This window comes from Mastomys coucha, unplaced genomic scaffold (assembly GCF_008632895.1).
Source record: "Mastomys coucha isolate ucsf_1 unplaced genomic scaffold, UCSF_Mcou_1 pScaffold14, whole genome shotgun sequence".
Classification (NCBI taxonomy): Eukaryota; Metazoa; Chordata; class Mammalia; order Rodentia; family Muridae; genus Mastomys; species Mastomys coucha.
In genome coordinates, this window is record NW_022196896.1 from 130,093,600 (window position 1) to 130,106,104 (window position 12,505).

The 12,505-nt window shown below is 42.5% G+C and overlaps 1 protein-coding gene and 1 non-coding gene across 8 annotated transcripts in view; one reads left to right on the forward strand and one right to left on the reverse strand.

Annotated features, from left to right (window-relative positions):
- Positions 1–12,505, reverse strand: part of Tmem232 (transmembrane protein 232) — a 278,672-nt gene that overhangs the window by 187,169 nt on the left and 78,998 nt on the right. For 6 of the 7 annotated variants that reach the window (XM_031368600.1, XM_031368597.1, XM_031368594.1 and 3 more), the window contains one exon: positions 10,215–10,369. In XM_031368600.1, the coding sequence (XP_031224460.1) occupies positions 10,215–10,369 (155 nt within the window). The remainder of the gene's footprint in view (positions 1–10,214; positions 10,370–12,505) is intronic. The other variant, XM_031368596.1, reaches the window with a different exon arrangement.
- LOC116089522 lies at positions 6,016–6,121 on the forward strand. Its single transcript, XR_004118328.1, has one exon. It is a non-coding gene; the product is annotated as a U6 spliceosomal RNA (small nuclear RNA).

Here is a 12,505-nt window from a genome sequence, read left to right on the forward strand (position 1 = left end):
AGAGGGAAGCACATGGGAACAGAGGGTGGGGGAGCACGTGGGAAGAGAGAGGGGAGCACATGGGAACAGAGGGTGGGGGAGCACGTGGGAAGAGAGAGGGGGGAGCACGTGGGAAGAGAGAGAGGGGAGCACATGGGAACAGAGGGGGTAGCAGGGAGCTCATGGGAACAGAGAGGGGGGCACGTGGGAGCTGCAACTGATGTGTTTGCAGCTTGTGTAGACACTAGGTTAGGAAAGGAAAGTGGGGTAGAAATAGAAGCAGGCAGATTTCTATGAGTTTGAGGCCAGCTTAGTCCACCTGGTGAACTCAGAGCAAGCTGAGGCTGTATAGTGAGCAGAGAGGAGAGAAGAGGCGGGGATAGGAGGGGAGGAAGAGAACAGGAGGATGAGCCAATGTGATTAACTCATGAGGAAATGCCCTGAAGTACAAATCACAGCCAGCCAGAAACTAGCTGAGGAAACTCAGTTTGAATTTGAGTGAGAAGAACATAAAGTCTTAAACTTCTTGGAAACTTAAGAAGCCCAGAATACACACACATAACTAACATCATACAGGCTGAGCAGGGTGCGGTTTATATATCCTACCATATATTGTATATATACACAAATGTAACAACAATTAAGGAGGTCATGATTTGAAAGAGGGTTCCGTGGGAGGTTTTGGAGGGAGGAAACGGAAGGGAGAAATGATGGCTCTTTTCTCTCTAAATGGTCAACAAACTGGTTCATCAGTATTTAGTGACTCATTGAAAATGGCACAGGTAGTAAGCGATCCAAAATGGAGGTCTCTTGACTTAGGTTGAGCATTGCGTGATGATACCATGATACATAAATGTATATTTCCCACTAGCAGATTAAATGCTTACAAACAGAGAGAAGGAGCTATAGATCTATGCGGAATATGAACCAAGAAAAGTCAACAAAGTAGAAACCTAGGCGTTCACACGCAACCACCTCATGAAGAATGAAAAGAAGACAGTACCACGACTTTTGTTTAAATGCTTCCAGTGAGATGCGCTCGTGGACTCAGGAGTTGCCAGGACTGAGGAATTCAGATAGACAAAGGACGGCAGTGACCTGGCAGGAAAGGTGGGGGGGGGGGAGCTACTGTCCCCCAAGCACCTGATTCTTTCTTTATTTTGTGTTGCAGCATTTTCTCTGTCCAATCGCATTAGGGCAGTGACAGGCCTGTGATTGGACAGGAATAGAGAGGTGGAGCTAGAAGTTTAGGAGTGAGAGAGGTCAGAGAACAGAGGAGAAGAAGAAAAAAAAATCATCATGGAGGCAGGGGAAGAGGAAGATCCAGACCCCGCGTGGTTTTAAACAGCCACGGGTAGCTAAGGTTTTTACAAGGTTAGAATAGTGGGGTTAAAACATTGCCCTTAGTATTTGGCTCTGAAATTATTGGATTGGCATCTTGTAAATTGTGATCTTATTGATATACAAACCTGATTGGATAATTAAGCCTTAAGAGTCATGTTTCTATTAACATGTAACTAAGCACTAGATGACCGATTGTGGGGCGTGTAGAGCATTGCATGTGGGGTGTGTAGAGCATTGCATGTAAGTGAAGTGACCTTGCTAGCTGGGAGAGAATAGCAGGAGCCGGCTGGCCGGCTGGGACGTAGTGATGTGGCCAGCCAGGAGAGATTACAGGGTGACTTATTTTTAATATTTCCTGCAACAGGTGTCTACCCAGGTGCGGCCTGGGCATAAACCCACTAGTAATTTAAAAATTTATTACCCTGAGAGTGAAAGTTTTTTTGGTTTTTTGTTTGTTTGTTTGTTTTGTTGGGTGAATAGCTGAGTGGTGCCAAAACCGAGTCATGTGACTCAAGTGTTGAGAAACAAAGAGAAGAGCTCTGAGGTCCCCTGCTGTGGGGAGTTACAGGCTACTCCGAGTCAAAAGAAAAAAAGGAATGGAGTTGCTTACATCTGGGAACAGAGGATTTGGGCTATGAACTTGACATTGGGATTATTTACTTTGAAAGTGGATTGATATTCAGATTTTGTCCAAGTCTCGTGGAAAGTTTACCCGTGGTTGGAAACTAGATAGGCAAATTCACTGACTCCAAGTAGAGAGAACAGTGATAATTGCCTGCTTTTATCAGGTATTAATTAATAAAAGTCTGTGGCTCAAGGCAGAGAGCTAAACAAAAAAGTTGATATAACTTGTTTACTTAGCCGAGGAAGCTCATGTTCTTTCTAACGAGGTCTACACAGGAACTTTGGGTGTCTTTTCCTGCTTGGCTAGATAGAAGTGGCCTAAGTAAAAGCTCATACAATATTTTAGTTTATTTCATTTGTTTTACATTGTTTTAATTTTCAAAATAGGTGTGATGTTGAGTTTTATGGTTATATTATTCCTCTAGGAGAGAGGTCAAAATGAAGGTTTTTCTGGTTACTTGCTCAAGGATATGCTGATTTGGGGAAAAGGTTTTGTTTTTGTGTTTTTGGAAAAGGTGATTAAGGTACTGACACCTTCCAGAGTTAAATGGATCAGATATGATGAAGGGAGACCTACAGAGGACTAGATTCCACAAAATCAAACAAAAAATATATCTTGATGATACTAAAGTTTTGTTTTGAGGTTTATATATTACAGAATATACAGCCTTGGTGAGTCTCCTCATCAGACATGCTGAACTGGCCTGCTTGAACTCCTGATGTCCTGGACTTCAGCCAGATCCAGTCAAGACACAGACATCAGAGACTAACAAATACTGTTTTCCCTTCCCCCACCCGTCATAATATCTCAGCGCCCATGTTCAGCTTGAAGAAGTTATGAAGAATCATCTACCCAGTTCCCTGGGCTTTGGGGCTGGAGAGGGTTAATTAATAGGCTGTCTTTCTAGGGAATGTAGAAATGGTCATATTTGGAACAGGGAGGAAATAGCCAGAATTGATTGTATAACCATAATCTCATTTGATAGAAAACTTTTTAATTGTTACTAAGTTAAAGTCGTAAGTTCTTATTTTGGTACAGAATTTATTTTGATACAAAATCAAGGTTATCATTGGTATAAATTTCTACTGATACTAAATAATTAAAAGTACAGGGCTTAGACCCAGTCCTTCTATAACTGCTACTATAAACTGTTTTTAAATGATTAAGCATTATGAGTTAAGGGCCAGATAGCATATTCTTGGTCATGAGTTCATTAAAAGGGTGTTTCTGAGATACTTCAATTAGAAATGACCTAGAGTGGTCAAGGCTTACCAGTTCAGAGATGCTTTGAGTGGATAGATAGTCTTCAAAAGTGTCAGAAGTCCACAGAATATGATGTTTATGGACATTTCTTAGTTAGGTTCATTTGACTAGAGACCTGTCTGCTCCTGACAGCACCCTTTTCTTAGATTCAAAGAAATCGAGCATCATTGAGCGCATTGTTCCAGTTGCGGCGAGACAGCCACTAGGCAGAAATTGCTTCATTCTATCTTCAGACAAAATATAGTCCAGAAAAGGACACACTATGAGGAATAGTTGACTGATAATCTCTGCCAAGACAGGGTGATCAGCCCTTTAAAATTCTGCATTACAAAGGTCTGTCAGATGACCCTGGCCAGAAGGTTGAAGACCAATGCTCCAACATTTTAAAGTAAAGGACTATCCAGGTGACCAGCAGTCTCTTTAAATTGGCTAGTTTTAGAAGCTATATTTTGTGCTTCTCGTATTTTCAGGTAATATTAGTCATTCTTGGATTTCTGACGGGGTTGAAGACTGATAGCCAGCCCAAGCTGTTTAACATTGAGAAAGATGATATAGATTTGAGAGGATGGTTTTCAGATGGCATACAGTCTGAAACCAGGATATGAGTCAGGTGTAGAGTTGTCTTTTAAGTTAGGGTAGATGTTTAATTGACAAAAATGTTAGACTGGGTGTTAGGTCTGTCTTGAATTTTATAAATTACAAAAGGGTAGCAGTTGTGCTCAGTATATATCTGAAACAAAAGACTCTTTTAACTGGGCAAAAGGGGGGGAATGCTGTGGATAGCCCTGGTCTTGTATTTTGATGCTAATTCTCCTCTCCAGGAAAGCACTGCAGAGGAGAAGTGAATCACAATACAAGTGCCTTGTGAAAACTTCTCCCCACCTTAACTTTTCAAATCAAGGCTAAGGTCAATGATTGGGCAGCAGGAGGGAAGGTGGAGCTGAAAAGTTTGGGGGGAGAAGGGGAAAGAGGAGAGGGAGGAGGAAACAGGAGAAGAGGGCCAAGGAAGAAGACAGATGAGGATGAGGTGGAAGGAAGATGGAGCAGAAGTACGTTACGTGGCTTGGAGAAATTGCAAGTCATGTGGGATCTAATAGATGGGAATAGAGTAGTGTAGTGGTAGATCTGCCCAATCTAGGCTAGTAGCTTGAATACCAATTGATTGAGTTGTGAATTCATTGATTGGGTAAATTGGGTTAAAATTTTACCACAACAATTTTGAGCAAACACAAATTCTCTAAAACCTGACAAACATTTGCCATGTGATGCAGTTTTAAATCATCAAGATTTGTTTTAAAGATTTGTTTTTATTTATTATTTTATGTGTATAAGTACACTGTAGCTGCACAGATGGCCATGAGCTAACACGTGTGTGGCTGCTGTTGATCTCAGGACCTCTCCTGGCCTGCTCGCTCTGGCCCCACTCGCTCCTGCGTAATTTACTGCAGCTGTCTTCAGATACACCAGAAGAGAGAGTCCGATCTCAAGAGGGTGTCCGATCTCATTATAGGTGGTTGTGAGCCACCATGTGATTGCTGGGATTTGAACTCAGGACCTTCAGAAGAGCAGTCAGCGCTCTTACCCGCTGAGCCATCTCGCCGACCCATCAAGATTTTTTTTTAATGCATACATGGGCACATAAACTGGTTAGTTTGCTTTGGGAGGTGGGGTTTTACGTGATGGCACTCCCCTGGAATGTCATGCTACATTTCTCAGCCGTCTTTGTAGGCCAGCAATTCAATTAGAAATGCATATTTTTTTCATGTTAGATTTGAAAGCCTTTGGAGTTGGCTTGAGCTAGCTCTCCAAGGCAAATGGGGCACCTTAGGAAAGGGCACACTGTGGGGCAGACCGAGGGTCTAAAAGAGCACAGGAAGCTTAGCCTGCCTTCCAGCAAGCTGCTCATCTCCAGCTCTGGGTGGACAAAGGCCACAGTGTGGTGACTGGGGGAGGGCAGTGGCTGCACTCTCCGCTCCTCTGATTCTCCCTTGTGTTTTATGCTGTGTTGGCTTGGGGACACCCTTTTCTCTTGGGACATCATGGTCCCAGCAAGTCTGCTTTAATTCTGTGATTGACTGATTGTGTGTGTGTGTGTGCGTGTAGTAGCACATGTGTACGTGTGTGTGTGTGTGTGTGTGTGTGTGTGTGTGTCCTCTCATAGATCCGGACCTTGTCTATTTTCAGATTTAAAAACTGATGGTTTTTGTTTCCTTTTGTATTATAGGTAGTCTAAAAATGGGGCTATAAGAAATGGGGTTATGTAACTGGGAGATGTACAGGTCTGCTACAGACCAACCAATCAGAATGAGCAAATGAGAACTACTTATTTGTAGGTACAGATTTGGCCATTGTAAATGAAACTGCATTGGGTATCTTAATTAAGTTGTCTTTCACTGCATTAGATATCTCAGCATTATTTATCATTGTCTTGTCTCTGATACCCACAGCTGACATCTCTCAAGTTGCTCCTCTTAGCCCTCACTGGTGTCATAGTTTGGAGGCTGAGAAAAGATGCCTTTCCTCCAGTGTCCGTCAAGAAAATCTTGACAGAGCCCACTTCTCACCAGCCCTTTCAGTAGTATCTCTATTTATCCCAAATATGTTGTTTGCTTTCCCAGTTTTCACATTACCCTCAGGCATATCATAGAGTATACAATGAGGATAACAGAAAAGAATCCCTAGAGGGCATAAAGGCATTTCTGGAGTAGTTCCAATAATTAGATCGATGCTCTGTTTTATCTGGAGTGATGGCCTCTTAAAAGCCGCTGTGAGAGTCCTCTAAATACTGTAATAAGAAAAGTTACGTGCTCGCTTCGGCAGCACATGTACAAAATTGGAACGATACAGAGAAGATTAGCATGGCCCCTGCGCAAGGATGACATGCAAATTCGTGAAGCGTTCCATATTTAAAAAAAAATAAAAGAAAGAAAAATTACGTTTATATTTAATGTGATGCTATCCTGAACAGATTTAGTACAAGCTTAAAATTTTAGTCAATTTCTTTGTGGTTGTTTAAGGAGGAATGGCCCTAAACACTCAGGTGTTTGAATGCTTGGCTTATAGGAAGTGGCACTATTAGGAGGCGTGGCCTTGTTGGAGTGGGCATGCCTTGCTGGAGGAAGTGTGTCACTATGGGGGCAGGCTTTGAGGCGTCAGAAACTCGAGCTGGTTCTCTTCCTGCTACCTATAGATTCTGATACAGAACTCTGAGCTCCTCCAGCACCATATTTGCCTGGATGCTGCCATGCTCCCACCTTGAGGATAATGGACTGAACCTCTGAACTGTAAGCCGGCCCCAGTGAAATGCTGTCTTTTATACGGGTTGACGTGGTCATGGTGCCTCTTCATAGCACTAGAACACTGACTAAGACACTTTTAAAGATAACATTACATTTATGTAGTATGTATGTGCTCACACGTGTGTGTGAATCCAGGTATACAGGCACATGCCAAAGCACATGTGTGCAGGTGAGAGGGCAGTTTTCAGGAGTTGATTCTCATCTTCTACCATGCATGTTCCTGGATTTGAACTCAGGTCCTCAGGCTTAGTGGCAAGGAAGGCTGTTCTCAATGGCTATAGTGGGTCTCTGAACATCAATAGTGTTTTGTAGAATTGTGTTTTTATTTTTCAAATGAAAGATTACTTTCTTAAAATGAAAAGATAAACACAAGAAACAGTATCAAAATGATTGGACAGTACTCAGACGATCGTTGTGCCCTTTCTATTACTAGCACCACTGACCACGTGATCAGTACACCTTTCCTCTCTTCAACACTATGTGTCACTTGTCCCGCCTTACCATATGATTCTCACATCCTCCCAGATAAAAGAAGGAAAGCTTCAGATGAGCCAGGCCGTTACCAGTTGACAGCAGTGCTGTCCTGGGCAACATCCTCTACTGGGACATGGAGAACCTTGTTCTAATCTCTGGCAAACATACTAAACTGACTCTGGTTTCATTTTAAAAATAACAACAGTTTGTATTGTCTGTAATCCCAAATCTATAAAGTACCTGGTTCTTTTTTTTTTTTTTTTTTTTTTTTTTTTTTTTTTTTTTGGTTTTTCGAGACAGGGTTTCTCTGTGTAGCCCTGGCTGTCCTGGAACTCACTCTGTGGACCAGGCTGGCCTGGAACTCAGAAATCCGCCTGCCTCTGCCTCCCAAGTGCTGGGATTAAAGGCAAGTACCTGGTTCTTAAAGGCCTGTTGACAACCTTAAACATAAAAGGTCAGCAAATTAATTAAATACGTGTTGATACATTTGAAATGCTTAAACGATTAACATAAGTCTGAAGCATGAGTTCCAGGCCAGCCTAGATCACACGGTAAGTTCACATCTAAACTGAGTTACGTGGGGCTCTGTCAAAGAGAGACAGAAGAAGGAAGGAAGGAGAGGAGGAAAAAAGGGATGGGGATGGGCTGGTGAGATGGCTCAGGGGTGGAGAGCCCTGACTGCTCTTCGGAAGGTCATGAGTTCAAATCCCAGCAACCACATGGTGGCTCACAACCACCCTTAATGAAATCTGATGCCCTCTTCTGGTGCGTCTGAAGACAGCTACAGTGTACTTACATAATAAATACATAAATAAATAAACCTAAAAAAAAAAGGGATGGGGAGAGGGAGGAAAAGAGAAGAAGAAAGAATCACATGTGGAGAAAAAGTATACATCTGATGAATTAATATCTAAGGTAAATAAGGATCTCAAATAATTCAAGAGCAAGCAAACAACCAACCAATTTAAAAGACAAAGGCCTGATTCAACAGTTCTTAAAGGACACCACACAGACAGCTCACAGATATCTCAACGATGCTCCACCTCACTAGTAAGCAAAGTAATAAAGGTCGAAGCCACACTGAAATCCCACTGCACACTTATTACCATGGATGTGAACTGCCACCTCACATCTATTACCACGGATGTGAACTCTCTCACCTCACAACTGTACAGTGGGTGTGAACTCTCTCATCTCATACCTGTTAGCATGAGTATGAACTGCCACCTCACACCTATTACCACGGATGTGAACTCTCATCTCACACCTGTACAGTGGGTGTGAACTCTCTCGTCTTACATCTGTTACCATGAGTATGAACTCCCACCTCACATCTGTTACTGTGAGTATGAACTCTCACCTCACACCTGTACAGTGGGTGTGAACTCTCTCGTCTTATACCTGTTACCATGAGTATGAACTCCCACCTCACATCTGTTACTGTGGGTATGAACTCCCACCTCATACCTCTTACTGTGGGTATGTGCAATGAAATAGAAGTTAATTGTGAGGGAATGAACTAAGAAAACCCTCAGTAGTTCAGAATGTCCCTGAAGCCAAGATGAGAGTTTTAAAATGCCTCAAGAAAATTCGAAATGGGATACCCTGTGGCCCAGCAACCTCCATTCTGATTAAAGCATCCAAAGGAACTGAAATCCGAATGCCGAGTATGTGTCAGGCTTTTCCTCTGAAGCAATTCACCCTAAGCATGACAGATAGTGGGCTTTATGTCACGTGGAATGCTGCTCAGCCTTCAGCTCAGAGAAAAAGAGCTTGCCTTCAGTGACAACATGGGTAAACTTGGGGAATACCGTGCTGAGAGCATGGGATAGTAAAGAAGGTAACTATCTCATGGCCTTACATGTGAAATCCAAACTCTTAGAAATCTAATGGAAAGTTAATCTGAATCCTGGAAGGAGGGCAGTCGCTATACAGAAGGTGGAACCGCTAAACAGTGGGATGGAGCTCTAGCGATCCACATAACATGGTACCCATTGTACTGGGTGGTTTTGTGTGTCAACTTGACACAGGCTGGAGTTATCACAGAAGGGAAGTTCAGTTGGGAAAGTGCCTCCATGAGGTCCAGCTGTGGGGCATTTTCTCAATTAGTGATCAAGGGGGTAGAGCCCCTTGTGGGTGGTACCATCCCTGGGCTGGAAGTCTTGGGTTTTATAAGAGAGCAGGCTGAGCAAGCCAGGAGAAGCAAGCCAGTAAGGAACATCCCTCCATGGCCTCTGCATCAGCTCCTGCTTCCTGACCTGCTTGAGTTCCAGTCCTGACTTCCTTTGGTGATGAACAGCCATGTGGAAGTAAGCCAAATAAACCCTTTCCTCCCCAACTTGCTTCTTGGTCATGATGTTGTGCAGGAATAGAAACCCTGACTAAGACACCCACCATCAACACATTGTTTGATTAAAATGTAAAAACAATAGGTTTTAACACTCTCACCAAGAACAACCAAGTATGAGAAGTGGTAGGTACATCAATTAACTAGAGTTCACACACACACATACACACACATACACATACATACACATACATACCATACCATACCATACACAAACATACATATACACACATACATACCATATACACACACATACATACACACATATACCATACATATACATACACACACATATACACACATATACATGCATACACACACATACCATACACATACATACACACACATGCACACACGCACACACTAAACAATACACTGAACTCTATAAATATAGATATTATTCCTGGTCAATCTATAAAATCTACGGTTTTCCTTCCACTGTACCCAGCCTGATTTTGTAGGGCATCTACATTCCTTCTTAAATTAACACATGGACTAGAACCCTTGCTGAGATTAAATTGTCTTGTATGTTCTTTAAAAAGCACAAAGAAATAGCATCAGTACATTCCTCTCAAATGATCGATAGATGATCTCGAATTGCAGAGCTCTAACAACATGAGAAGTCAGAAATGTTTTAAACACAGGAATGAATTTCTTATCTCTAGAACATTTCATTTAATAGAGACAAACAACACAGAGCAGGCAGCAAACCAGGACAACAGAGGCTGCCACAACTCATTGGTACAGCCGGTATAAAAGATGTGCATGGCTTTTGTCTTTGCCCCTGAGACTGTAAAGTGTATCCTTAGTCAACTGAGCCGTGATTAACATTTCGGTGCTAAGGTCTCCCTGAGTCACTTTGGATTTATAGGATTGCCCTTACCAGCATTTCGTCTGAAGCTGCGTTTTGTGGAAGAGGAGATGTTCAAGCACTTCTTTCAGCTGAGGGCGATTGTTCTGAACGCAGGACCAGACGGCCACACTGTGCCAGAGTAGGTGGTTGACTTCATAGCCCCTCTTATTCAGCTCCAAATGCTTCTGAAATTACAATATGGAGGAGGTTGATCTGCCAGAGAGTTCTTTGACTTGCACAGACTTGAGAATACATTTTAAATACACAAATCAAAATGAATATTCACTTGCATTTTACGTTTTTCTATGTAGAGTCATTTAAAAGTGTTTTTAGGTGTGGATAGTTGACCTAAGCCTAATGGTTACACAAAAGTTTTACACAAGTCCCTGTGGTCAATGAATCAGCCTACTCAGAGCCTCTGAAGGACCACTGTTGGATGCACTGTTCGTGGACTCTGGGTCTCCCTTCTTCACAACACCTGATCAAAAGGCAGCAGGGAAAGTTTTAACAAACTGGGCTCTGAAATGTGGATTTCTCTGCACCAACAACCAAATACGCCTCGTAGAGTATGGCCAGTGCCTGTTAAGCCCTTGGGTTTTTTTACCTACAAATTCAGATACTAAGAAGTCTTTCTTTCCTTTGTTTTCTTCAAGTATTCCCTGGCAGCTTCATTAAATAATTGATCTACTGCAGTGATTGGCATTCCATGACATCATAGCACTCTCATCCCCACCCCACCCCGCCCCTAGCTCTGCCCTGCCCCGCCCCTGCCCCTGCCCCTGCCCCCTGTCCCCCACCCCTACCTCCATCCCACCCCACCCTCCCCCCTGCCCCAAAGGTACACTGGCAGTTCCATACTGGTAAGAACACTTTTCATCTGAAGGGCTTCATTGTCCTTGGTTATTATATAAAATATCAGAGCTAAAATCTAAAGATAGTCTTCATGTTGAGTCCTCTTAAAAAGCTGGAGGTTCATATAAAATTTCAAATTAAAACGTCTCAAGTCTCTCGTAAGCTATTTAGTTATGTTCTTTGGCTGGGTACTGATTTTTTTTCATGTCAGGGATAGTTAGATGCTGGAGAGAATTGCTAGAGTCAAGGTCTGCGGGAGCTTGCTGGCCCTGGGAGCAGTAATTCAGAAAAGAAACTATAAACAAAGCCACGTTTGGGTGTTACAGTATAACACAGGGAAGCTGTCTTCTGAGATAATGTGAGGCATTGGACTGAGACATGCTGACTTTGGTAAATGCTCAGATAACTCAATTTTCTGCTTTGTGGTGGAGTCAGGTCAAAAAGTAAAAGCCATATAAATGAAATTGTCTCAGTAGCCCTCGGCATCTCAGTCTGTGTGTCTTCAAGTTTCAAACCTAAGTTTACAAAAACAGGGCTACAGATCTGTTTTAAATTTTTGAGCCGGCCTGACCAATTAATTTAAAACAATACTTTTCTAGGTCATAGACACTATATGGCTACAAAGACTACTGAGTTAAGTAAATAAATATCCGTGCTAACACATTAGGAGGTGAGCTGTGTGACCAAGATCCATAGTCCTGGTACCCAGTAAAAGAGAAGCTGAAACAGGAGGATGTCAAACTTGATTTTAACATTCAGGAAATTTAGAAAGATACTGTCTCAAAATAGCAAGCCATAATGAAACTGTCTAGGTGAAGATTATGAACAAGATCTATGCTTTATTTCAATTTTATATGATGTCGTTTTTATACATTGTAGAGAATGGGGAAAGGTGGCCCTGCTGTTGACAGCTGATTTGACACCTCTAATTACAGTCTGGTTTGAAACACTCAGGTCATTTTGATTTGCTGGGCACACGCAAAAACTACATACTCCGGATACTACACCAAGACTATGGGTTTTTTCTTCTTTTTTATTTTATTTATTCACATTTCAAATGTTGCCCCCCTTCCCCCTCCACAGTCCCCCATCCCATCCCCTCTATGAGAGTGCTCCCCTACCCACCCACCCCTATTCCCACCTCACCACTCTAGCGTCCCATACATTGAAGTATCAAGCCTCCACAGGACCAAGGGCCTCTGCTCCCATTGATGCCAGATAAGGCCATCCTCTGCTGCATAATGTAGCTAGATCCATGGATCCCTCCATGTGTACTCTGCTTGGTGGTTTAGTCTCTAGACTATGATTACTTTTTTTATAATTTTTTTAGTTATTTATTATTATATATAAGTACACTGCAACTATCTTCAGATGCACCAGAAGAGGGTGTCATATCTCATTATAGTTGTGAGCCACCATGTGGTTGCTGGGATTTGAACTCAGGACCTTCAGAAGAGCAGTCAGTGCTC